The following is a 27,237-nucleotide window of genomic DNA, read 5'->3' as shown; positions in this document are numbered from 1 at the left end:
CTGAGAAGGGAGATATGGAGAATTGAAAGAAGGAAAAAGTGAGCGTTTTGTTTTGTCAATGTACTATTTTTATTTGGGTGGTTTAAGTTAGTTTCCCTATCATGTATGGATTTTTTTATTTGTTTTATCTTGATTTGGTTTCAACCCTTCCAGTTGGTGGCGGCAATACACATGTTTGGGTTGTAAATCTGCCATAAAACCCACAGAAGAAGAAGACGAATGAAAATACCAATCATTTGCTTGAATGTGCATTGGTTCCTAGTTCTGTGGCATGACAGGACAATGATGGAGGTTCTACTCGTGATGTTACATTGCAGTCGCAGATGTTCCGATTTCGAAACGATGTGTCTCACAGTTGAAATGTTAACGTACCATATAGAGATATAAGAGGTGTGATCGTGAGAAGATGGACAAATGCGTTAGAGTTGGCAGCTCTGATTACATCTCCATCTAGTTGTCGCATTGGGGATAACAGTTGTTGACAACTTCAGCATTTGAGCTAAACCTAACTATTTTTCTAACCTTAAACTCAGTCTCCTAACCGTCTGTCTAAAGTAACCACCAGTGTCGATAAACCATCAGCATCACCACAAGACCCGGCCTAATTTAACCGGGGTTTATGATCGCAAAATTGGTAGTGTCAGCAAGGAAATATGTTTTAATTAAGTGAAAGCTATACTGCTCTCTGGTGGGCAGAAGTGTTAGATAATTTGTTTACATGTAGACCTTGGTGTCAGAATAGGGCTTTGGGCCGCAAGTACCGCTTCAATGCACCTTGGCATATATTATAGGGGAGGTTACAAAAGTATCCGTACTGGGTGAGCTCCATATGTGAGCGCACCGTAGCGGCTTTGGGTTACAATGTGCTAATCTGTATGTATGCGCCAACTGGAAAAGCACACGATCATTTATCGTGGTAAAAAAAACGCTCTGATTGGCTTGGTAAATATTATCGGTAAAATAAGCCATTTCAACCATGTCTGCATTTAATAGGGCCTATTTATGCTGCTGAGACAAGGTTGTTTAAAACATGTTCATGGTGACAGCGCTTCAAACAACAGCTCCCCAAAACAAGTCCACGTCGAAGCAAAAACTGAAAGGTCAATTCATGTGCTTTGCATTGCTTAGAATACACTTGGTTATTCCTAATATTTTTCATGATTATTCTGTTTCTTATTATTGGGGGTGCGATTGGGGGAGGGGGTAGATGAGTTACATAGTCATTAAAACACATTTTTCATATCATTTATTGTGGAAAAACCTTAGCAAAATAGTTCTGTTCATAAATATGGATTCCCCCTGTTAAGAAGCGACGCGTGTCAATGTTCAGATTGAGGTTGGGGCTCTTAACAAAACTACCCCGTATAGAAGATCCCTTCATCCACTGACTCTTATGGGTAATGCAGTGGTCACTGACTGGTCGATCTCCAAGGCATTCCTTGTCAATCAACAAATATTTCTGTAAAAAACCCAACGATAAAGCCTTGTGTTTAAAACATGTTTTATTATACTGAACAAAAAATAAACACCATATGCAAACATGTTGCTGAGTTACAGTTCATATAAGTAAATCAGTCAATTTTAAATTATGGATTTTAAGATACCTTAAAAAAATGGTAGGGGGTGGATCAGAAAGCCAGTCCGTATCTGGTGTGACCACCAGTTGTCTCATGCAGCAAGACCCGTCTACTTCGCATAGAGTTTATCAGGCAGTTGATTGGGGCCTGTGGAATGTTGTCCCACTCCTCTTCAATGGCTGTGCAAAGTTGCTGGATATTGGCAGGAACTGGAACACTTTGTTGTACAGGTCAATCCAGAGCATCCCAAACATGCTCAATGGGTGACATATCTGGTGAGTATGAAGGCCATGGAAGAACTGGGACATTTTCAGTTTACCAGGAATTGGGCACAGATTCTTGCGACATGGAGCCGTGCATTTTCATGCTGAAACATGAGACAATGGCGGCGGGTGAATGGCATGGCAATGGGCCTCAAAATCTCATCACAATATCTCTGTGCATTCAAAATGCCATCAATAAAATGCTATTGTGTTCGTTGTCCGTTGGCCTGCCTGCCCATACCATAACCCCACCAACACGGGGCACTCTGCTCACAACATTGACATACGCAAACTGCTCGCCCACAAGGCTCCATACACACGGTCTGTGGTCGTGAGGCCGGTTGGACGTACTGCCAAATTCTCTAAAACTACGTTGGAGGTGGCTTATGGTAGAGAAATAAACATTTACATTTTCTTGCAAGAGCTCTGGTGGACATTCCTGCAGTCAGCATGCCAATTGCACGCCACCCTCAACTTGAGACATCTGTGGCATTGTTGTGTGACAAAACTGCACATTTTAGTGGCCTTTTATTGTCCCCAGCACAAGCTGCACCTGTGTAATGATCATGTTGTTTAATCAGCTTCTTGATTTGCCACACCTGTCAGGTGGATGGATTATTTTGGGAAAGGAGAAATGCTCACTAACAGAGATGTAAACCAATTTGTGCACAACATTTGAGAGAAATAAGCTTTGTGCCAGTGGAACATTTCTGGGGTCTTTTATTTCAGCTCAGGAAACATGGGACCAACACTTTACATGTTGCCTTTATATTTTTGTTCAGTGTAGCTTCACACTGTTGGTGGTAGGTGCACTTGATTCAGCAGCCCGAACGCCGGGAAGGCAAAGTGTTCCCATTTTTAACCATTTCATGTGTCTGAAGGTAGAACTCTGCCTACCCAGCAGGCTCAGTGAGCAAATCAAGTGCACCTAAAGGCCTACCACTGGCCAATCCGATAGCTCAGATCACCGTTGTCCGCAGTTTCCCTGAGCCATACACTGTAAAAATAAGTTTTGAAAGCATGGCAAAGTTAATACTGTGAGATTTCAAAACATTTAAAACCATGAGGAGATAGAGACTCAACAAATACAATAATGAGCTGCTGTTTTTATGAGTAAGTTTAAGTTGTTATTCAGTACTGTCAACACATTTACGCCATAAAATGCACGTTCTCCCTACTTCCACTCACGCCATAACCAGCACTGCAGCTGCAATTAATGAGTATAGCAAAGTATTACAATAAGCTTGCGTTGTTATTATTAGTGGATTGTGTCTTTTTTAATATCAAGGAATATTTAACCTTCTCCTGTCATAGGAGTAACATGAATTGGTGCGTGAGGCAGAAATCATGCAGTGCGACTTGAGAGTCACCATTAGCTGGAAGACTGTGTCCCCTTTCCCGTGGAGGCAGGGAGAGTGGAGAGGCAGCCTCACTGCTGCTCCCTCCTTCCCCTCAGACTGACCATGAGATGCAGGCCATCAGTCCAGTAAAGAGTAATACACAAATGTTCTATTACCAGTGTGATCGTAATACCAAATGTTTTAACATATCATTTCAAAATGGTCTGAGAAGAACAACATTGGCAGGGCAATTCAAGCATAGCCAATATGCAGTGATAATGTATTGGGCCTAAAGCCTACTGCACAAACCTCATTGCTAGGGAACTGTATTTCATTGTTCATGTTGCATAGGCTTACGTTTTTTAAGTCATGTTTAAAAAAAAATCTGAGCGGTAGAGCTCGGTTTGCATTTTGACTCACAGTGATCTCAGAAAAAGGCTCAGAAAAGGTTGGTGACCAGAGCCGCCAGATCCCTCACTTAGTCAAGTGTTTCCTTTATTTTGGCAGTTACCTGTACATGTACAATGTAAAACACAAGTCACTCAAATTATGACTACTGAATTTCAATGAAAGAGGACATAAAAAACATTATAGTTCAAGTGTAGGATTAAGGTAAACATTTTTCTTAAGGTCTTGATAGGTTCATCATGCCATCTACCAAAGCCTGTACAGTAGTACAGTGGGATATTTTAGCACAAAGGGGAATTCAAATGGAATAGAATAGAAAAGTAAACTAAACAAATGTATGAATCATCATCACTGTGTAGACTATATTTTCTTTCTCTCTCTCTCTCTCTCTCTCTCTCTCTCTCTGAGACAAAAATAATGAGAGCAAGCAATGTGAACCCCCTTAAAAAAAAAACTTAATTCTCTACAAAAAAGTTACATTTCATAATAGAAAGAAATCGAACATTCTAGATCCACTTCTTGTTCTTGAGCTAGGAGGCAGAAGAGGGGAATAGCAGTTGCGCACGCGCAGAGGATCGCCACTTGGTAACGGAGGAAGCGCTGTCGGAGTGTGGACGAGAAACAAACTGCGTTGGCCGAGAAGCACGTTGCTCCAAGGAAGGACTTGCAAGTGAAGTAGGCTTCATCCACGAGAAGAAATAACTAGGAGCTCGAGGTAAGCGTCTAGTTTCTTTGTAATGTCAATATGTATCATGTCTTACACAATGTATCATTTAAATGTTAAACTACAATGACATGTGTTTTTGGTGGCAGACATGCTTCTTCTGTGGTTATTAAACTTGTCCGCACGCGTGCGGAATGTTCTGTTTCATGATGGAGTATTGTTAGCTAATGTAACGTTTGCTAGTTACAGCAAACTCATTTGTTTACGTTAAAGTTGATAAACTCAAGTGAAGCATCGAATTGCATTGATTATTTTTGTTTGCGGCATGTTGCAACTCTTCTTCAGATATGGAGTTTTCTGTGTGTTCTCGAGCCGTGGTTAATTGCTTACTCTGCAACTAGACAGTACAGCAGAAGCAGGTCTACAAGGCCCGGGCAAAGTAAATAGCCAATTGACAGCGACTGCGTCCTATGAAATGTCTGTCTTCGGAACTGTCATCAGCTTCTACCCAATGAGCTTATTCGACATCGGCGGCAGCTGCATTAGCAAAACGCGGACTAGCTTTTTGTTTTTACATAATTATATGGTTTTCACTGTTTAACATCATAATTACGTTATGAGGTTAACGTTAGTGAAGAAAGCGTTATTTGTAAAGGAAATAGTTGTGCGGCAGTTCTGTCGACGTTGCACGCACGTTTCATCCGCGAGCTTGTTGAGTCAGATAATTATATAATCTGATCTGTCGCTGTTTTTGAGAACACTCAGATTTATAAAAAAAAATGCTATTTAACGTAATGTTAAATGCGCTGCATAATTGCATTTTTATTCTCATCAAATCAGTTTTGTTAGAGCTTCTGAGAATGTAAACAACATTGGAACTCATTGTGCGCCATTTGCGTTACCTTTGTCAGGCTTGTTCTATCACTCAATGCTGCGCATGTCATAACAAACTACAGAGGCCTATCATGGCCAGTTTTGGTGTGATTTGCTGCTTTATAAATACTAGCAGAATGTTGTTACTTTCTATTCCTCAAAATGAATTTTATTCCAGTCGTGTCAATGCTTAAAATGGCTAAGCATCACTCATGTACAAATCAGTGTCAGAATCAGCTACACGTCTCCAACTGAAGGTGTCAGTTGCGCTGAAAAAAGGAAATCCAACAGTCAGTAGACCCACTGTGGGTATTATGAAAGCATTGTTTATGCTAAAATTAAACCAAGTAGCTTTTGTTTTTCATTATAGATATATTGGATTGTTTAAACTATTACCCTGCTGACAGAGAGGAGGATTTGTTTTGTTTGTTGGTTGAAGCCGATCAACTGGCATTCTCCACAATTTATGGCCTGATTGCACAACCATCTTCCTCTTGCTGAAATAAGGTCTAGTCGGCATCTTTGGGAAAATATGTTTGATTTGATGACTTCGAAATGAAAATTATTTTGATTTGGTGCAGCAGTTGAATGGGTGTATTCAGTCTGAGTAACAGATAAGTGCTGTTTTAGTTCTCTGCTGACAGTATAATCTGAGCCCAGACAGACATTCCCAGTCAATAAGGCTGCATTTATACAGGCAGCCCCATTTTGACCCCCCCACCCCACCAATAATTTAACTTTTGACCAATCACATCCGATCGTTTTCAGAGCTGATCTGATTGGTCCAAAGACCAATTAGTGAAAAAAGATCAGAATTGGGCTGCTTGACATGCGCAGTCAAATGCATGCTTTAGTTCTACTTATAACCTCAGTAACACCTCGATCACACCGACAGCGTCATTGTGTTTTGATACACCAGAAGTACATGAATTTCCAATGGAACGCTGCGTTTGCCTTGCTGCATTGCAGAGGCAGATTCAGTGCGTTCTGTGTGGTGCATACGTTGGATTTATCGAACAGATGCGTAGACGGCTTGACAGAAATGGTAGTTAGAGGTGATTGTTGAACTTTTATTACACACATCCAGATGATGCTGTGTGCCATTTTGCGCAATGACTCTGTAGGTGTGATCAAGGCGTAAGCAGTGTCAATTTACACTTTAGCTAATAGCATGGGAGTACTGTGTTATTTTGGAGGAATAGCTGTGATCAGCACTTTTACCTGATGTGTTGTGCTGTTAAAAATTGTAGAAGAAAGTTGCTGTTGGGGTAGTAGTTAGGAATATGCATCTTTCCCTTTCAAGATGCGTATCTAGAGACATGGGCTCCGGTACCATACAATAACGCTAAGTTTTAGTTTGAAATGATTCAGTACGATTCGATGCGCTAGGGCTGGGCAGTATACTGTATCTACTGGTATTGATGCACAGACCGGTTTACGTTTTTACTTCACCTTCTATAACAGTATTTGAGTGTTTGGTTTGTTAAATGTGATTCGGTGTGTGTAACATCCATTTTTATAGTTTACTTTGCTACTTTGAGTCATTTCTCACTGCTCGCTTTCCACGCAGACCCAGCCCCGCCCCCTGTCACTCAAGGAGTGCATTTGCTCCTCAACCACGAAACACATGCAACAATGTTGATAACAATGCTATTTTCCCTTAGCTTCTTAACTTCTTGACGCTACCTATCCCGTTAGCAGGATAATTCTCATCAACCACCGCTGAATTGCAGAGCGCCACATTCAAATAATATTACTAAAAATATTTATATTCATGAAATCACAAGTGCAATATAGCAAAACACAGCTTAGCATTTTGTTAATCCACCTGTCGTGTCAGATTTTGAAAATATGCTTTACAGCGAAAGCAATCCAAGCGTTTAAGTTTATCGATCACTAGACAAAACATTATGAACACCTAGCATCAAAGTAGCTTGGTCGCAAAAATCAGAAAGGCAATAAAATTAATCGCTTACCTTTGATCTTCGGATATTTTCACTCACGATACTCAGTTACACAAATTTTCCTTTTGTTCCATAAAGATGATTTTATATCCAAAATACCTCAGTTTGTTTGGCGCGTTATGTTCAGAAATCTACAGGCTCGAGCGGTCACGACAACGCAGACAAATTCCAAATAGTATCCATAATGTCCACAGAAACATGTCAACGTTTGTTTATAATCAATGCTCAGGTTGTTTTTAAAATATATAATCGATAATATCAAACGGCACTGTCTTTTTCAGTAGGAGAGGGAGAGACGATGGCTGCCCAAGCTCTGTTGCGCAAGCAAAACTCATGCGAACACCTGACGCAATGTTCTTTCTCGCTCATTTTTCAAAATAAAAGCCTGAAACTGTCTAAAGACTGACACCTTGAGGAAGCGATAGGAAAAGGAATCTGGTTGATATCCCTTTAAATGGAGCGAAGGCAGGCTATGGAACATGGAGCTTTCAAAATAGAAGCCACTTCCTTGTTTGATTTTCCTCAGGTTTCACCTGCAATATCAGTTCTGTTATACTCAGACAATATTTTGACAGTTTTGGAAACTTTGGAGTGTTTTCTATCCTAATCTGTCAATTATATACATATTCTAGCATATGGGCCTGCGAAATAGGCCGTTTACATTGGGAACGTTATTTTTCCAAACATAAAAATAGTGCACCCTAGCTGAAAGAGGTTAATATACACCCACTAGTGTTTTATAATTACACTATTAGTTTGTTACTTACATCTGCGAAAAAATTGTTGGTCTTTTCTTACCAAGTTGGGCTTAAATCGTGTTAGCTGCTAATCGCGAGTTAGTTAGCTGGCTAGCTAGCTAATAAATGTACTGAGTCAGAGCAAAGGTAACTAGCTAAACAACCAGATAATACCAGTGATGGTGTTAACCTAAATCAGCATGTTTGTGCAACTGCATCTTCTAAATCAAAGAGGAATATGCAAAGCATGAGTATGTTAGCTACTTCATGAAGTAGCTAAGGGAACATTCAATGTAGCCAAAGATTATAGGAAACACTTATCAACACTTTGGTTCCTACCCTGCCACAATGACTCCTCTCTGGCATTTTAATTTGTTGTCATGTCAAACACAGTGCCCATTAGAATAATCATTCTATTTCCATGATTCCAACAGTTCACCAAGGTGTTTTGCTCTAAATCACAAGTCAAATCAAAATGGCAACATTTGGTAAAAAACAAAGCCTAGATTGTTTGCCCATATAGTGCAGCCCTACGTGGCAGTGTGGAAACGATCTCAAATGAGTGCAGTAAATGTAGAAATTGAAAATACTGAATTATTTGTACTTGAATTGAACAGTAGCCTGTTTATCTCCCCATTTTGGTTCTGAAATCACCATCACCCACTATGAACTGGTCAGATTAAGTGTTTGCGCTAGTAATGTATCAATATTTATTGTTTACAAATTAGCTATGACATGGGCAGTGAATATGTAGCAAAATGTTGGATTTCGTCCGTATCTCAAAATCGAATGTTTGTGACGAGTTGAACGTTTTTACGGAGAGCTTCTTTCTCCTCTCACTGCGGCCATGTAGTGTGCCTCGCAAAACTGATTGTTCTTTATGGAATTATCAACTTCACACTATGTGTATATATAAAAAAAATACTTTATTTAACTTTAAAGAAAAACTATTGCTGACGTTGAACCTGAACAATCAAAATAACATTTATTTTAATCCCTGTTCAGCAGATGGCCTATATCCAAATCAGAATTGTCTCCCGTAGCATATTTTTATTCCTGTGAAACACAATTTAACAGCGCATACATATCAACTTAGCAAATTACATAGGCTTTATTAGAGTCACGACCTAATGTCACCCAAGCCATTTTAGCATTTTAATGCTGAAGGTGTAGCATAGATGTGCAAGATCAGGAACAGGCCGCCTACCTTGCTTTGGTCAACATGCGAACACTGGGCACTGTTTGACTAGATTACTGATATTGCCTGTGGTTGTTTGGCAAGCATGAAACATCGCTTGTAAATCAATGACTGTCAATGCAGTTACATCAGGCCATGCTCCAGGATGACATGCCTGAGGGGCATTTTAAATCCATGGGGGTGGCGCAACTAGTATTGCTTTAGAGCCTTAACAATATAAGGTATATTGTCCTACTGCTGTTCAAATGTACAAAAACGTACAGTGCATTCGGAAAGTATTCAGACCCCTTCTCTTTTTCCACATTTTGTTATGTTAAATTAATGTTTTTCTCATCAATCTACACACAGAACCCCATAACGACAAAGTGAAAACAGGTTTTTATACATTTGAGCAAATACCTTATTTACATAAGTATTCAGGCCCTTTGCTATGAGACTCAAAATTGATCTCGGTGCATCCTGTTTCCATTGATCATCCTTGAGCAGTCTCTACAACTGGATTGGTGTCCACCTGTGGTAAATTCAATTGATTGGACGTTTTTTGGAAAGGCACACTCCTGTCTATGTAAGGTCCCACAGTTGACAGTGCATGTCGGAGCAAACACCAAGCCATGAGGTCGAAGGAATTGTCCATAGAGCTCCGAGACAGGATTGTGTCATGGCACAGATCTGGGGAAGGGTACCAACATATTTCTGCAGCATTGAAGGTCCTAAAGAGAACAGTGGTGCCCATTCTTAAATGGAAGAAGTTTGAAACCCCCCTAGACTTTTCCTAGAGCTGGCCACCCGGCCAAACTGAGCAATTGGGGGAAAGGGCCTTGGTCGGAGGTGACCAAGAACTCGATGGTCACTGGCAGAGCTCCAGAGTTCTTCTGTGGAGATGGGAAAACCTTCCAGAAGGACATCTGTCTCTGCAGCACTCCACCAATCAGGCCTTTCTGGTAGTGGTCAGGCATAAGATACTCATTAAAAGGCACATGACAGCCTGCCTGGAGTTTGCCAAAAGGCACCTGAAGGACTCTGACCATGAGAAACAAGATTCTCTGATTTGATGATGCCAAGATTGAACTCTTTGGCCTGAATGCCAAGCGTCACATCTGGAGGAAATCTGGCACCATCCCTACGGTGAAGCATGGTGTTGGCAGCATCAGGATCGAGTGGAAAGATGAACGGCGCAAAGTACAGAGAGATCCTTGATGAAAACTTAATCCAGAGCGCTCAGGACCTGAGACTGGAGCGACGGTTCAACTTACAACAGGACAACGACCCTAAGCACACAACCAAGACAATGCAAGTCTCAATGTCCTTGAGTGGCCCAGCCAGAGCCCGGACTTGAACCCAATCAAACATCTCTGGAGGGACCTGAAAATAGCTGTGCAGCAACGCTTCCCATCCAACCTGACAGAACTTGAGAGGATCTGTAGAGAAGTATGGGAGACACTCCCCAAATACAGGTGTGCCAAGCTTATAGTGTCATACCCATGAAGACTGGGTACAGCCTAAGGTGCTAAAACAAAGTGCTGAGTAAAGGGTCTGAATACTTATGTAAATGTAATATTTTTTTCTTTTTATTAATCTGCAAAAAGTTCTAAACCAGTTTTTGCATTGTTATTGTGTGTAGATTAATGAGTGGGGGGGAAAAAACGTCAATTTCAGAATAAGGCTGTAACGTGAAAAAGTGAAGGTGTCTGAATACTTTCCGAATGCACTGTACACAACTCATTTTGCACACGAAAGCAGGTGATGGGAAGGTCACGTGTCCTACTAGCGTAATAGTCAGACTCTGAAGCTCCTGTTGACAATTCCTCATTCTATATTTTATTCAGGTTATCTACCTCAACTATTTATACTTTCTAGTTTAAAAGTCGGTGGAAATATCTGGGGTCAAGAAACAAATGGGTTCGCCTACCAAAATGGCAACCTCAACGCTATAAGTTACTACTGATGCTAGCTTTAGCAACGCCATTTCGCTAGCTTTAGCTGAACAACAAGACCGGATGGAGGTGGTGGTTCAATGTGCGGTTGGTGCAGCAATTCAAGGAGTAAGGGAACAAGTTGCTACCTTGCAAGATAAGTTGGACACCCACATGGGATCAGTTCGAGCACTAATAGAAAGGGTGGATTGCATTCAGACTGAGGCAAGGGGTCTAAAAAGGGATGTGAACCTCTGCACTTTGGAAGTTGAGAAGATGTGGTTCAAAATGGTGGTGTTTGAGGATCAACACACACAACGTGAGGGTCTCTGGGATTGCTTTCCTGCAATAAATCCTTCCCAAATGGATTCCGTCACTTGGTACTATTCCGATTCAAATGGAACGGGTTTACAACCAAAATGTAAAGGACAACCCCCAGACACATGGTCTTCAATGTTTTCAGATACCAAGCCCGCAACAATATTCTACAAGGACCTTGTGAAGCAAGAATGAATGCGCCCATCCAAGATGCCTGGAGAACCATACCTTGTTATGCGGACTACAGTGCCTTCACAAATCGGCAAAGAAAAGCATTTGCAGATGTCCAGAGGGAATTGTACTTGTAGGGCATACCCTCAATTCTGATCTATCCTGCCACCCTGCAACTTACTTTCAATGTTGATCAGCTCTCCTTCTGGTCTACAGGCTCCCCCACAAGGAGTGCTTTCCTTTACGGAAGTCTAGGAAGGGCCTAGACAGCAGTGTGCAACTGGGTGCTAAAGATGCAGCTAACCGGCTAGCTAACGTTTAATTAACTACTCAACTCTTATCCATCTTTGTTTTGGAACTTCAGGAACTTCTCCTAGTACCGGGACTGAATAAAATCTATTCCAATCACGGTATCCAAACAAAATAACTAAAAAGTAGAAAAAAATTAAAGACTATATAGTCAAGAGAAATTACACTTGAAGGTGTGAAGCCAAACTGGAAAACAAAAGTGGTTTAGGGAAATGGACACATTAAGTGACTAACGTTAATCACCCCAAAAGCTAGCAACATCAATCTCTACTAATCACGTTAACTTCAACATACCTCCATTTTAAATATCGGTGAAACTTTATTTTTTATTTTATTTCACCTTTTATTTAACCAGGTAGGCAAGTTGAGAACAAGTTCTCATTTACAATTGCGACCTGGCCAAGATAAAGCAAAGCAGTTCGACACACAACGACACACAGTTACACATGGAGTAAAACAAACATAATCAATAATACAGTATAAACAAGTGTATATATACGATGTGAGCAAATGAGGTGAGAAGGGAGGTAAAGGCAAAAAAAAGGCCATGGTGGCAAAGTAAATACAATATAGCAAGTAAAACACTGGAATGGTAGATTTGCAGTGGAAGAATGTGCAAAGTAGAAATAAAAATAATAGGGTTCAAAGGAGCTAAATAAATAAATAAATGAAATACAGTAGGGAAAGAGGTAGTTGTTTGGGCTAAATTATAGGTGGGCTATGTACAGGTGCAGTAATCTGTGAGCTGCTCTGACAGTTGGTGCTTAAAGCTAGTGAGGGAGATAAGTGTTTCCAGTTTCAGAGATTTTTGTAGTTCGTTTCAGTCATTGGCAGCAGAGAACTGGAAGGAGAGGCGGCCAAAGAAAGAATTGGTTTTGGGGGTGACTAGAGAGATATACCTGCTGGAGCGTATGCTACAGGTGGGAGATGCTATGGTGACCAGCGAGCTAAGATAAAGGGGGACTTTACCTAGCAGGGTCTTGTAGATGACATGGAGCCAGTACTAATTTACTACTTTAGGTAGTCCGAAGATTGCTGCAAATTCATGGGTTCAAACAGTGAAAACATTACCATATTTTTTTTATAATACGGTACTAAATAATTACATCAAATAATGAGTCCAAATAAAGTCAACATGTTGAACCAGCCTCCAGCTCCGCTAGCCAGCTAATGTTAATCCTGGGGTGCTGGATGGCAGTACATGCAGAACTGATTTCAACCATTAGTCAGACACCTGTTGATTTCTGAATTGGCCCTAGTGACTTGGATGATCAACAGACGTATAGTACATTTTCAGTTGAGTGATGTCAGCAAATGGTGCTTCAAAGATGCGATGTCTTCATAACTCCTGACTGTTTTTGTTTTCCCGTTGAAATTATACAATGTGATGTGTGGCAATGCACTTCCTGCAGTTATGGCCAGTTCATGTGGAGATTTGACATAATGCTAGTCTCTTGTTTGGATGTTCTTCTGCTGTTCTACAGGTAGGCCTTGAATGTGCCCATGATGACCAAGACTCCTCCCGACAGAAGAGGGATCACCTTTGAGGTGGGAGCACAGCTGGAGGCTCGCGACAACCTGAAGAACTGGTCAGTGTCATTTCCATCTGATTACTGTCTGGCCAGGTTTCTAATGTTCATGTCCTATTGTTCTTGTCTACCATTATCAGTCTTATTGAACATCGTAACTCTCTACTGCTCAGGTACCAGGCCAGCATAGAGAAGATCGACTATGAGGACGAGAAGGTTCTGATCCACTACCGTCAGTGGAGCCACCGCTATGACGAGTGGTTTGACTGGACCAGCCCATACCTGAGGCCCCTGGACAGGATCCAGTTGAGGAGAAAGGGTCTGCAGGACAAACGGCCCAGCTCGGTGAGGGAGACTAGTACACTGACATAATGTTGTTTTCCAAGTAGTCCCGTACCCCTTCAAACATTCATCCTCCAGCTGCGTACCCCTTCTAGCACCTGTTTTTTTTTTGCCATCATTGTAAGCCTGCCACACACACTATAACAATACATTTATTAAACATACGAATGAGTGAGTTTGTCACAACCCGGCTTGTAGGAAGTGGCAAAGAGCTCTTACAGGACCAGGGCACAAATAATAATGTAATAATAATCAATAATTTTGCTCACTCTTACATGGGTATGTGGTTGCAAAGGGCATCAGTGTCTTAAATTCTTATGGCGGAACCCATTGACAACATTCCGCTGAAAAGGCAGTGTGCGAAATTCAATAATATGTTGTAGAAATATGTAACTTTCATACATTAACTGCAATACACCAAATGAAAAACTTTGTTAATTTACCCATTGTGTTCGATTTCAAAAAGGCTTTACAGCGAAAGCACAACATGATTGTTAGGTCAGAGCCTAGTCACAAACACACACAGACATTTTCCAGCCAAAGAGAGCAAAAATTAATCACTAACCTTTGATCTTCATCAGATGACACTCGTAGGACTTCATGTTACACAATACATGTGTGTTTTGTTCGATAAAGTGCATATTTATATCCAGAAGTCTCAGTTTACATTGGCGCGTTACGTTCAGTAATGTTTTGCTTCCAAAACATCCTGATTTTTTTTCAGAGCCACATCAATTTACAGAAATAGTCATCATAAACTTTAATATAAGATACAAGTGTTATGCACAGAATTAGAGATATACTTCTTCATAATGCAACCGCTGTCAGATTTCAAAGAAACTTTACGGAAAAAGCAAACCATGCAATAATCTGAGTACGGCGCTCAAACAACAAATCAATCCATACAGATATCCGCCATGTTCGACTCAACAAAAGTCAGAAATAGCATTATAAATATTCACTTACCTTTGTTCTTCATCAGAATGCACTCCCCGGAATCCCAGTTTCACAATAAATGTTTGGTAAAGTCCATAATTTATGTCCAAATACCTCCTTTTTGTTTACGCGTTTAGCCCAGTAATTAATGCGCGATCGCTTAGTTCAAAGTCAAAAAAGTTATTACAGTTTGTAGAAACATGTCAAACGAAGTATAAAATCAATCTTTAGGATGTTTTTATCATAAATCTTCAGTAATGTTCCAACCGGAGAATTCCTTTGTCTTCAGAAATGTAAAGGAACTCAAGCTAACTCTCACGTGAACGTGCGTGACCAGCTCGTGACACTCTGCCAGACCACTGACTCAATCCCCTCTCATTCCCCCCTCCTTTACAGTAGAAGTATCAAACTAGTTTCCAAAGACTGTTGACATCTAGTGGAAGCCTTAGGAAGTGCAATTTGACCCCGTAGACACTGTATATTCGATAGGCAAAGAGTTGAACTACAAACCTCAGATTTCCCACTTCCTGGTTGGATCTTTCTCAGGTTTTCACCTGCCATATAAGAAAACACTGAAGTTTCTATCTAAATATACTAATAATATGCATATACACTGCTCAAAAAAATAAAGGGAACACTAAAATAACACATCCTAGATCTGAATGAATGAAATATTCTTATTAAATCCTTTTTTCTTTACATAGTTGAACGTGCTGACAACAAAATCACACACAATCTCAATGGAAATCAAATTTATCAACCCTGGATTTGGAGTCACACAAAATTAAAGTGGAAAACTGCACTACAGGCTGATCCAACTTTGATGTAATGTCCTTAAAACAAGTCAAAATGAGGCTCAGTAGTGTGTGTGGCCTCCACGTGCCTGTATCACCTCCCTACAACGCCTGGGCATGCTCCTGATGAGGTGGCGGATGGTCTCCTGAGGGATCTCCTCCCAGACCTGGACTAAAGCATCCGCCAACTCCTGGACAGTCTGGTGCAACGTGGCGTTGGTGGATGGAGCGAGACATGATGTCCCAGATGTGCTCAGTTGGATTCAGGTCTGGGGAACAGTCCTTAGCATCAATGCCTTCCTCTTGCACGAACTGCTGACACACATTAGGAGGAACCGAGGGCCAACCGCACCAGCATATGGTCTCACAAGGGGTCTGAGGATCTCATCTCGGTACCTAATGGCAGTCAGGCTACCTTTGGCGAGCACATGGAGGGCTGTGCGGCCCCCCCAAAGAAATGTCACCCCACACCATGACTGACCCACCGCCAAACCGGTCATGCTGGAGGATGTTGCAGGCAGCAGAACGTTCTCCACGGCGTCTCCAGACTGTCACGTCTGTCACATGTGCTCCGTGTGAACGTGCTTTCATCTGTGAAGAGCACAGGGCGCCAGTGGCGAATTTGCCAATCTTTGTGTTCTCTGGCAAATGAAAAACATCCTGCATGGTGTTGGGCTGTAAGCACAACCCCCACCTGTGGACGTCGGACCCTCATGGAGTCTGTTTCTAACCTTTTGAGCAGACACATGCACATTTGTGGCCTGCTGGAGGACATTTTGCAGGGCTCTGGCAGTGCTCCTCCTTGCACAATGGCGGAGGTAGCGGTCCTGCTGCTGGGTTGTTGCCCTCCTACGGCATCCTCCACGTCTCCTGATGTACTGGCCTGTCTCCTGGTAGCGCCTCCATGCTCTGGACACTACGCTGAGACACAGCAAACCTTCTTGCCACAGCTCGCATTGATGTTCCATCCTGGATGAGCTGCGCTACCTGAGCCACTTGTGTGGGTTGTAGACTCCGTCTCATGCTACCACTAGCGTGAAAGCACCGCCAGCATTCAAACGTGACCAAAACATCAGGCAGGAAGCATAGGAACTGAGAAGTGGTCTGTGGTCCCCACATGCAGAACCACTCCTTTATTGGGGGTGTCTTGCTAATTGCCTATAATTTCCACCTGTTGTCTATTCCATTTGCACAACAGCATGTGAAATGTATTGTCAATCAGTGTTGCTTCCTAAGTGGACAGTTTGATTTCACAGAAGTGTGATTGACTTGGGAGTTACATTGTTGTTTAAGTGTTCCCTTTATTTTTTGAGCAGTGTATTAGCAACTGGTACTTGCAGTAGCATGCAGTTTACTCTGGGCACGCTTTTCATCCAAATGTGAAAATGCTGCCCCCTATCCCAAACAGGTTAACAGCGCGATTTGCCAAGGCAAGAAACTGTGAGCTCAGCCCTATCCAGAAATCTGTCAGTGGCTTCTGATTTTAAATTCACAGAACTGCTTGTTTCAATTTCGATGAAGCTCTCTTGTTCAGAAATCGGTAAGTGGACTGGAGGCAGGGCATGAAAGGGATAACAAATCCAGTTTGTCGTCCATTTTGGGAAAGTGCGTAATTGAGCACCCAGCTCACTTGCGTCACTATATCACATTTGACATTGTCCGTAAGCTTGTTCATTTGCACACACAATTTTTTAAAATGTATTTGATTTATTTTTTTTACCTTTATTTAACCAGGCAAGTCAGTTAAGAACATATTCTTATTTTCAATGACGGCCTGGGAACAGTGGGTTAACTGCCTGTTCAGGGGCAGAACGACAGATTTGTACCGTGTCAGCTCAGGGGTTTGAACTCGCAACCTTCCGGTTACTAGTCCAACGCTCTAACCACTAGGCTACGCTGCCGCGTAAATCGTACAATGATTTGTCTGCATTGTTAATGCAGACAGAAAACTGCTCCAACTTATTTATTATAGCCTTAATTTTGTCCCGCACATTGAATATAGTTGCGGAGAGTCCCTGTAATCCTAGATTCAGATCATTTAGGCGAAGAAAAAACATCATCCATTTAAGCCAGTTGTCTGGGAAACTCGTCATCATGCAAGCTGTCAGACAAGTGGAAATTATGGTCAGTAAAGAGAACTTTAAGCTCGTTTCTCAATTCAAAATACCTTGCCTCTTGATAACCAGCGTATATTGTAAAAGTGTTACATGGTCGCTGCCCATATCAATGCAGAAAATACACGAGAGTTCAGGGGCCTTGCTTTTAAAAAGTTAACCATTTTAATGTAGTGTCCAAAACGTCTTTCAAGCAGTCAGGCATTCCCTTGGCAGCAAGAGCCTCTCAGTGGATGCTGCAGTGTACCCAAGTGATGTCGGGAGCAACTGCTTGCACGCGCATTACAACTCAACTATGTCTCCCTGTCATGGCTTTTGTGCAATCAGTACAGATACCAACACATCTTGACCACAAGTCCATTTTATGTCACAAAGCTGTCCAGTACTTTAAAAATATCCATTCATGTTGTCCTGGTTTGCAGAAGAGGATGTCTTCCTTAATTGACCCCCCCCATAAACTTAACGTACATATACCAGGAGCTGTGTCAGGCCCGCCACGTCTGTCTCATCCAGCTGTAACATATCATTTACTGGCTTGTATGTGAAGCAGTAATTGTTTCAAAACATCTACTGCCATGTCACTGATGCGTTGTGAAACAGTGTTTGAAGGCATAGTCTGTATAGTTTTTGGGCCTCTTCCTGGCAGCAGGAGGAATGAAGTCCTCCATAATAATGGTATGTGGTTTGCCTGTCCTAGCCACTTGGTAGCTCACATTATAAGACTCTTCCAGACCCTTATTAATGGTATATGTTGCTTTTGTATAAGTCTTACTACTCGAGAGCCGTCTTAAAATCTCGCTCAAACTCCCGTGGCTTATTTTTCAAATTGTCATGTTTAGTTTCTAATTGTCTGCGCAAGAGTGAAGGTTTCCCACGAGAGAGTAAAAGTTATGGGCTTTTTTTATTTACTTATTTATTTACACTATTACATGTAGATTAAAACAAAAAAATTGTATTACTTTTATATTTGGTGTACCCCCGACGGCATTGCGCGTACCCCATTTAGGGAATACCTGCCCTAGACGATATCAGACGTTAACGCAGAAAGCCCTAAGATTAAACTGATTAGACGACGACCACAGAGTCTGGTTGAACTTCAGATTAGTGTTTAACCTTTCTTTCCCTTCCAGGTGTTTCGGGTGAATGAGAAAGTCTTGGCCTGTTGGGTAGACTGCCACTACTATCCTGCTAAGGTTCTGGAAGTCAAAAGAGATGGTGGGTCCTACACTTCCACTGGACGGAATCAAATGTTTAATCAGAAATGCATTGCATTCTAGTTACATTGGACAAATATTCTGACCACGTTTGTTCTCTCTTCAGCTTCCTACACTGTGAAGTTTTTCGATGGAGTTGTCAAGACTCTTAAGCCAAACAAAGTAAAGCCATATAAGAAAGAGGTGAGAGCTCCATGTGATTGTTAGTTCATAGTGTGAGAGGATGGTTGATGGAGTTACCTTACAGTTTTCTGTCTCAATGTGACTAGAATGGGAAGGCCAGGGAGAGGGACAGAAGTCAACGTGAGCAGAGCAGTGGGAAAGAGGAGAACGGGAAAGCCCTGAGCGATGAATCCAAAAGCGGCTCTTCAGACCTGGATGGAGAGAGCAACGGAGAGGAAAAGGAGAGAAGAGAAGACGGAGAGGAAAAAACGCTGAATGGCAACTTTGAGACCTGTGGACAGAAAGGGAGCCTAAACGGAGAAAAGGGGGCAGGAGGAGGGAAGAGAGAAGAGCCACAAACCAAAGAAAATGGGCAGGTTGTCCAAACTAAATCGGAAGATGTGAATGTAGAAGGGGAGCGAGTGATGCGCAGTACCAAACAACAGGGGGAGAAGAAAGAAGATTGCGCATCGGGACAGAGTCCCCAGCTGCCCAGGGGGAACCGGTACCGACCCTCTGAAGGTATGTAAGTTACTGTAAGGCTTTGACAGTGAAACAATGGAAAACTCTTTTAAACCTTTCAGAATCATTAGATTGAAATTGAAAGTGTCCCATGGTTGTGCTCAAGTCCTAACGGGGAAGGAAAGATGATAGCTTGGCTTATGGCTTCGCTTTTGTGAAGAACCAGAAAGTTAAATTGAATCGTTAGAGCGTATTAGGACCGGTTCAGTATCTTGTTGCTTGATGGTTGTGAATGAAGTCCGTCTCACTGACCTTTCGGTTCTTGTTGTTTACAGAAAGTCAACGTGAATTGAGGAAGAGGAGGGTGTCTCTTGTACAGATGCCACCACCAAAGAGGAGAAGGCCAGACACAAGTAAGGGTCTGCATCTAATCTATGACTTGTTGCGTGTTACTGACATTCAAAGCCCTGTGTCCTTTGTTTATAACTCCTGCCCTTCCCTCTCCAGACAAAAACAGCCAGTCTCAGCAAGCAGGATCAGATTCCGTCCCAGCGTCCCCAGCATTAACTCCAGACCAGACAAACACCCAGACACCCACAGACGCTGGTATCGAAGCCCCATCAGATATAGGTAAATAAGATGGAGATGAATATGCTCATAAATAAGACAATCAGCAGGTGTTTAGGAGACTTCTTGAGCTGTCCTAACAACTTCTGCCTATTTGAATATGGGTAGGAGTGCTGCTATAGGATACATTTAGCTTTTTAGATAATAATGAGTAACAGAACTTGGACAGGGGGGACATGATCCTAGATCAGCACTCGGACTGAGTAGCTTTATGAATACAAAAAGCTACAGTTGCTCTATTGTGTGTTTCTTTACAGAATCAATACTGAAACGCCAAGTCCATCTGCCTACCACCCACAAGTACAGCAGAGAGCCATGTGAGTACAGCCTCGTTCTCACACACACACACACACACACACACACACACACACACACACACACACACACACACACACACACACACACACACACACACACAACTTCCATTAAATGACATGTTGTTCCTTGTATCTCTACCTTAGTGTATCGAGTCATCAAAAACCAGCCGCCCCCAATCCTCTCCATTGAACTGGACCACAACCCCTTCAAGTGCAAGGCCCCTGGCTGTCTGAAGTCCTTCCGGAAGGCCTCTCTCCTGCACTATCACGTCAAGTACTACCATGCAGACAGCGAGCATGCCTCTGAGGGCAGCATGCAAACCCAGGCCTCAGAGAAGCAGGTTGGCTCTCAGGAGACACCCAGGAGGAGACGCACCATGTCAGGTTCTATACGTGAGTAGTAGCACTCCGCCCCATGGATCAACAAACCTGAGCTCAATCATACTACAGTTGAAGTCGGAAATTTACATACACTTAGGTTGGGGTCCTTAACTCTGTTTTTCAACCACTCCACAAATTTCTTGTTAATCTTGTGACTCAAACTCGGGTCCGGGAGCGTAATCATCGCCTGACACTAATTAGCATAACGCAACGGACATAAATCTTCCTAGAAAATATTCCTATTCATGAAAAATCACAAGTGAAATATATTGGATCACAGCTTAGCCTTTTGTTAATCACCCTGTCATCTCAGATTTTCAAAATATGCTTTACAGCCTAAGCTAGACAAGTTTATCGATAGCCTAGCATAGCATTATGCCCTGCTAGCAGCAGGCAACCTTGTCACGAAAATCAGAAAAGCAATCAAATTAAATAGTTTACCTTTGAACTTCGGATGTTTTCACTCACGAGACTCCCAGGTAGATAGCCAAAGTTATCATATCAACCGGGACAGTTGGTTTCTCAGTAGAAGCGATTGGAATAATGGCTACCTCTGTACTTTAGGCAAGATTTTCTCTGGGAGCATCATGTGACCACTTGCGCAATGTAGCCCCCTACGGGTATTCTTCAACATAAATGCGTAAAACTATGTCACAATGCTGTAGACACCTTGGGGAATACGTAGAATGCGTAAGCTGGTTCATACCACATTCACAGCTCAATAGGGACTCATTGGCACGCAGCGCTTTCAAAATATGGGGCACTTCCGGATTGGATTTTTCTCAGGCTTTCACCTGAAACATCAGTTCTGTTATACTCACATATATCTTTACAGTTTTAGAAACTTTAGTGTTTTCTATCCTAAGCTGTCAATTAGTCGCAACAGGTTAACAAACTATAGTTTTGGCAAGTCTGTTAGGACATCTACTTTGCGCATGACACAAGTAATTTTTCCAACAATTGTTTGCAGACAGATTATTTAACTTATTCACTGTATCACAATTCCAGTGGGCCTGAGATTTACATACACTAAATTGACTGTGCCTTTTAAACAGCTTGGACAATCCCAGAAAATTATGTCATGGCTTTAGAAGCTTCTGATAAGCTAATTGACATCATTTGAGTCAATTGGAGGTGTACCTGTGGATGTATTTCAAGGCCTACCTTCAAACTCTGTGCCTATTTGCTTGACATCATGGGAAGATCTAAAGAAATCAGCCAATACCTCAGAAAAAAAATTGTAGACCTCCAAGTCTGGCTTAAGGACAACAAAGTCAAGGTATTGGAGTGGCCATCACAAAGCCCTGACCTCAATATAGAACATTTGTGGGCAGAACTGAAAAAGCGTGTGTGAGCAAGGAGGCCTACAAACCTGACTCCGTTACATCAGCTCTGTCAGGTGGAATGGGCCAAAATTCACCCAATTTATGGTGGGAAGCTTGTGGAAGGCTACCTGAAATGTTTAACCCAAGTTCAACAATTTAAAGCCAATGCTACCAAATACTAATTGAGTGTATGTAAACCTCTGCCCACTGGGAATGTGATGAATGAAATAAAAGCTGAAATAAAGCATTCTCTCTGCTGTTATTCTGACATTCTTAAAATAAAGTGATTCTAACGGACCTAAGGCAGGGAATTTTTACTAGGATTAAATTTCAGGAATTGTGAACAACTGAGTTTAAATGTATTTGGCTAAGGTGTATGTAATCTTCCAACTTCAACTGTACGTTATTAACTGACCCAGTTTCTTGTGTGCTGTATATCCATCCATGAACAATAGATGCATCACATTTTATCTCTGTGCATTGCTCCACTGTACCACAGACTCTCCCCTGGGTGACAGGCAGGCTGCTAATGGGATGAACCGTAATCGTCGGAGATCACTGAGTGAGAAACGGAAGGAGAACCAGCAAACCAACAGCAGACCCCATGAAGAAAGAGAATGGAGCGCCAGTGAAACGGGTGAGGGACATTTTTATCTCCGATTTTACCATCGTTCTTGACTGAGAATATCAACTTGGGTGTTGAACTACTTTTTATATCCCTGCTTTGCTTACTCAGTTCTTTTGTTTACTTCAGGGGAAAAGATTAGAGGGAAGACTGAAAGAGACTTCCTCTTCAATAAACAGAAGAAAAGGAAGAAGACTGGGAGGTCCAAGTCAGGTAAAATGTTGTTGACAGAATGAGTGTGTCTGAAGCCTTTATCAGTTGACAGTACTACTTTAGTGGAATCTGATTTGCCTAAATCTATCTGCCTTTTTCTAGAAAGCTGGCCACATTCTAACAAAATATATATTTGGTTTGTAATTCTCAGTTAATGTTCCAGATGATTCAGTATTCCACATGAGCTTTGAATGTACTGACCCAGTCTCAAACCTGCATGTGCTTTCCCCCCTGACAGAGAATACGAATGGTGAGGAGAACATAGGCATCTCCTTATTTAACTCTACTCAGTCCAATCTGGTATCCAAATTCTCCCTCTTGCACAAACACAAGTTATCTTACGACTCAAGTCCAGAACACATCACAGATCAGGTGCAAGAAGACGGTGGGTACCAAGACCTTACATCTTCTTTATACTCCTCACTCTGTCCTTTTTGCTTTATTCAGGTTAGCTATTATTCACAATCCTCCTTCCTCTCCACTCAGGCTTGAAGTCGTATCATCATGTTTTAGGGCCCTAGTGTTGTCCTATAATATAATCAGCTAATTTAAAGTATTTTAAAATGTTAGCCTGATTGTCAAACTACAAATGCTTGGCATATTTGTTTTTCGGTCCACTCAAAATCAGACAATTATGTCAACTAAACATGGTTTTGCTTTCGATCCTCTGAATAGATGAAAGTGATTGGTCCACAGTCAGTGCTGAGTGGAGTGATGAGTACATGGAGGCGGAGCTGGATGTGACCACTCCCATGTCGGAACAGAATGTATCCATGGTGACCAAGGGCTCTGACACAGTGCGCTGTGTCTGTGAGGTGGAGGAGGAGAATGATTTCATGATTCAGGTGAAGCACACCGAGACTCACGTTAGTCACAGAAGAACCTTTAACACAACACTGTTTTGTTGCTTTTTGTTTTTCACATGTTTTTTCCATTGCATAATCATATGTGAAGTGACAATGCCCTGTCCCTTTCCTAGTGTGATGAATGTCTGTGCTGGCAGCATGGCACCTGCATGGGCCTCTTTGAGCACAATGTGCCTGACACTTATAGCTGCTACATTTGCAGAGACCCACCAGGTAATCACACAGTAAACACCTCAATATAGTATTAGATCGCCAAATGGGTTTCCGGTCTTTGACAGTGTACATGAACGTGTATCTTGCCTGTTCTCTCAGCCCAGAGACCGAGCCAGCGTTACTGGTACGACAGGGATTGGCTGAGCAGTGGTCACATGTATGGCCTGTCTTTCCTGGATGAGAACTACTCCCACCAGAACAGGAAGAAGTTAACGGCCACTCACCAGCTCCTGGGTGACGTTCACCATGTCTTTGAGGTGCTCAACGGCCTGCAGCTTAAGATGAGCATTCTCCAGTGAGTACAATGGAAGTTACTGCAAGTACTTCCCATATATGTAATGTTTCACCATTTTGGGTGTGACTGGTTCTTGGATGATCCATCTTCAGTGGCTGTGAATTAGCCCTCACCTCGCTCTATCGTCCTCTACAGGACTCAGACACACTCTGACCTGAAGCTGTGGCGCCAGCCCTGGAAGCAGGAGGAGAAGCTTGGTATGAGCTGCAGTATGGCGACCAGCAGGACCCCTTCACCTGCAGCCAACGACCGAGAGGGGGGCGAAGCGCTAAAGGCAATGTCAGTCTCTGCCCTCTCTGAGAAGGCCAAAAGGGTTCAGATGAGCCCAACATCCTTCCAGGACTCGAACGCTTCCTACATCAGCAGTGAGCACTGCTACCAGAAACCGCGAGCGTACTACCCAGCGGTGGAGCAGAGGCTGGTGGTGGAGACACGGGGAGGCTCTGAGCTGGAGGACAGTTTGAGGAGCACAGAGAACCTGCTCGAACAGGAGCAACGCTATGGTGGCCCACTGGACTCAGACAGAGCCAAACTGTACCCCAGCTCCCTGCTGCAGGACCGGGCCAAGATCCACCCCATTACCCTACAACCAGACAAGGTCTGTACTCTTTCTCTAAAATGATTGTATGTCAGTAGTGAGATACTTATGGTGAAACAAGTGGTGAAGAGATGCTAGCCGTAAGCTAAAGTAGCTGGATTTATGACAAACCAGTTTCCATTTGATTTAGATGGCTTGTTTTGTTCTTTTTCCAGGGTCTTGATTTGTATAAGAAGCTGTATGTGGGTAGGGAGAGTGAAGTAGAGGTGAAGACTGAAGAGGCTGAGCCCAGCCCAGACATAAAGCCAGACCCAGAAAAAGACAATGTGCTGCATCAGCAGTGGCAGATCAACCTTTTGGATCACATAGAGGCCATGCAGAACCAAGTCACACACAGGATGGACCTCATTGAGAAAGAGCTCGATGGTGAGACTTACGCCACACAGATTCTTCATTTATAAAGATACTCAAAAAAAATCCTGTCGAAGAAATATACATTTCTCATGGATGTAAGGTTTATAGAACTCTTATTTCTCGCTCTTTCGGTCTCTCCCCTTTTATTTTCTTCTATCTCCTTCTGATGATTTATCTGCAGTGTTGGAGAGTTGGCTTGACTACACAGGGGAACTGGAGCCTCCCGACCCGTTGACCCGGCTGCCTCAGCTCAAACACCGTATCAGACAGATGCTCACAGACCTGGGCACGGTGCAGCAGATCTCCCTCTGCTCCTCCTAAACATGAGGGCGCTACTGAGCTCAGCACTTCACCACATACATCTAAAATGTATGGTATCTTGCAACAATGATACAGGATAAATTGGACTACTTTTCTGAAATGCAAGAAAAATAAGAACATAACCATGTTCAGTGCTTTTGATTGTAAGTTAACCCATCCTAATAATGTAGTTCTTGTAAAAAATTATTAATACTTGCTTTGTTTTTGCTAAAATAATCTATCTGCTTTTTTGATTAAAATCCATGAATGACTTTGCTAAAAGGTTCAAATAAGGTTGAAATGTAGGCCACTATAGGCTTCATTCTACTGTAATTCTATTAAGATTTGTGTTACCTTACCAATGTTTGTTCAATATAAACAAAAAGGATTTGATGTAGATATTCAAGTTCAAATGCATATTTTGGATCAGGGTTGCAGTTAAATGCATATTTAAAAAAAAATATATAGTTTAATGATGTGTTTTAAGATCATAAAATAAGTATAGAAAAAGAGCGAAAGTTCCTTTTTAAAGGGAGGGAAACTATTTTCATATTTGCAAATAAATATTGTCCTGTCTTGAACTAGTCCAGAATGTTCTTGAAGTTAATAAATGTTCCCTTCCTCATAAATATTGATGTAGTACAGTAAGAGTTATTCTTCAAAGTACATTGTTTGCAGAAGCCTCAATGTTGGCAAACTAGATTTTGTAAATTGTAATATTTCTCAGATTTTTAGATATTTAGTTGTGATGTTTGGTTTTTTGTATGTTAGAGAAGTCAATCTTACTGGTTAAGTATCCAGAACTTATTTAATGTTTTTCCATGTGGGCACTGTGCTCTTGTCTTTATATTTATTGTGATTCAGAATTTAATTCATGGTTTAGCTTTTTTTATGTGTAATGTGTACGGCACAAGGTGCATAGAGTATAGGACTGTCACAGTATATTTAGTACTGCAATACCTAGTACATGGCCTGTACACTAGTGACTGATGGGTCAGCTTTTTTGTTCACTCGCAATTTCTAATGACTCATCCGCAATTGCTAATAACCCATCTGTAACCACCCGACTGTCCTAAAGAGAAAATCTGAGACCCGCACCCGACCCTAACCTGTAAATATAGAAAGATGTGTAGGTCCCTTTTTTCTCTTGAACAATTACATTTTTGTTAAACATTTCTTGATTGATTTCTTGAACATTTAGGCCTATTGAATGCCTAATGTTTTGTAGATTTTTTTTCTTTTCTCCCCCAAACAGTAGCCCAACTTCGCACCTTGCGCAAACTTACACGCACTATTGCTCGATTAAAAATAAAATAACCTCTACGTAGCCTATAGATATGAATTGTACATGTATTGGACATTGACTTTATTTTGACCCATTTCAGAATTCTTTGTTGTCCCTTACTGTTTGTTTGAATGGTTAATATTTTATTTCAGCTGTACGTTGGCATACAGTGTCAGTTATTTAGATTGTTTTTCAAGAGTACTGAGATGTAGCTTTACCCAGAGTCCCAACACTAGAATGGTGTTGTTTTTAAACTAGTAAAGGTGCAGTAACTCTGGTCAACTGTGGTATTTTGGACGCAGCATACTGCAGTTGTACTGCACTGGAACTGCAATCTTTTTATAAGGTTTTGTTTAATAAATAATTATTTCAGATTTCCATTCAAGAAAATAAACCAGCTTTATCTAAATTACCTGTAATCTGTATGTTGTTACTCTTGAAATGTGGTGAATGAATCAGACTAATACACTATTTACAAAAGTATGTGGACACTCCTTCAAATTAGTGGATTTGGCAATTTCAGACACCCGTTGGTGTATTAAATTGAGCA

At 41.8% G+C, this 27,237-nt stretch overlaps 1 protein-coding gene across 2 annotated transcripts; it reads left to right on the top strand.

Moving 5' to 3' along the window:
• Nucleotides 1-4,131: 4,131 nt before the first annotated feature.
• LOC118375213 (PHD finger protein 20) lies at nt 4,132-27,099 on the top strand. 2 transcript variants are annotated; one of them, XM_035761718.2, is made up of 19 exons: nt 4,132-4,303; nt 13,220-13,324; nt 13,438-13,609; nt 18,581-18,665; nt 18,771-18,847; nt 18,934-19,348; nt 19,624-19,707; nt 19,796-19,918; nt 20,173-20,232; nt 20,377-20,625; nt 22,438-22,575; nt 22,693-22,776; nt 23,015-23,161; nt 23,452-23,621; nt 23,756-23,855; nt 23,955-24,150; nt 24,286-24,748; nt 24,904-25,114; nt 25,284-27,099. In XM_035761718.2, exons 2-19 carry the CDS (start codon nt 13,239-13,241, stop codon nt 25,421-25,423), a joined length of 3,000 nt encoding a protein of 999 aa, XP_035617611.1. In that variant the 5' UTR covers nt 4,132-4,303; nt 13,220-13,238; the 3' UTR covers nt 25,424-27,099. The 2 variants fall into 2 exon arrangements, with proteins under 2 accessions (XP_035617611.1, XP_035617612.1); XM_035761719.2 differs by having other exon boundaries at nt 4,133-4,303; nt 19,624-19,701.
• The last annotated feature ends 138 nt before the right edge of the window (nt 27,100-27,237 follow it).

The sequence above is a fragment of the Oncorhynchus keta genome, chromosome 28 (genome assembly GCF_023373465.1).
Source record: "Oncorhynchus keta strain PuntledgeMale-10-30-2019 chromosome 28, Oket_V2, whole genome shotgun sequence".
Taxonomy (NCBI): domain Eukaryota; kingdom Metazoa; phylum Chordata; class Actinopteri; order Salmoniformes; family Salmonidae; genus Oncorhynchus; species Oncorhynchus keta.
This window is presented reverse-complemented; position numbering and strand designations above follow the sequence as displayed.

What these genes read in the sequence shown, in the direction of transcription:
- LOC118375213 (XM_035761718.2), top strand. Translation starts at nt 13,239, where the DNA reads ATGATGACCAAGACTCCTCCCGACAGAAGAGGGATCACCTTTGAGGTG. An exon ending in CGCGACAACCTGAAGAACTG is followed by an intron (nt 13,325 to 13,437) that starts GTCAGTGTCATT and finishes TCTACTGCTCAG; the next exon opens with GTACCAGGCCAGCATAGAGA. An exon ending in GACTGGGAGGTCCAAGTCAG is followed by an intron (nt 22,777 to 23,014) that starts GTAAAATGTTGT and finishes CCCCCCTGACAG; the next exon opens with AGAATACGAATGGTGAGGAG.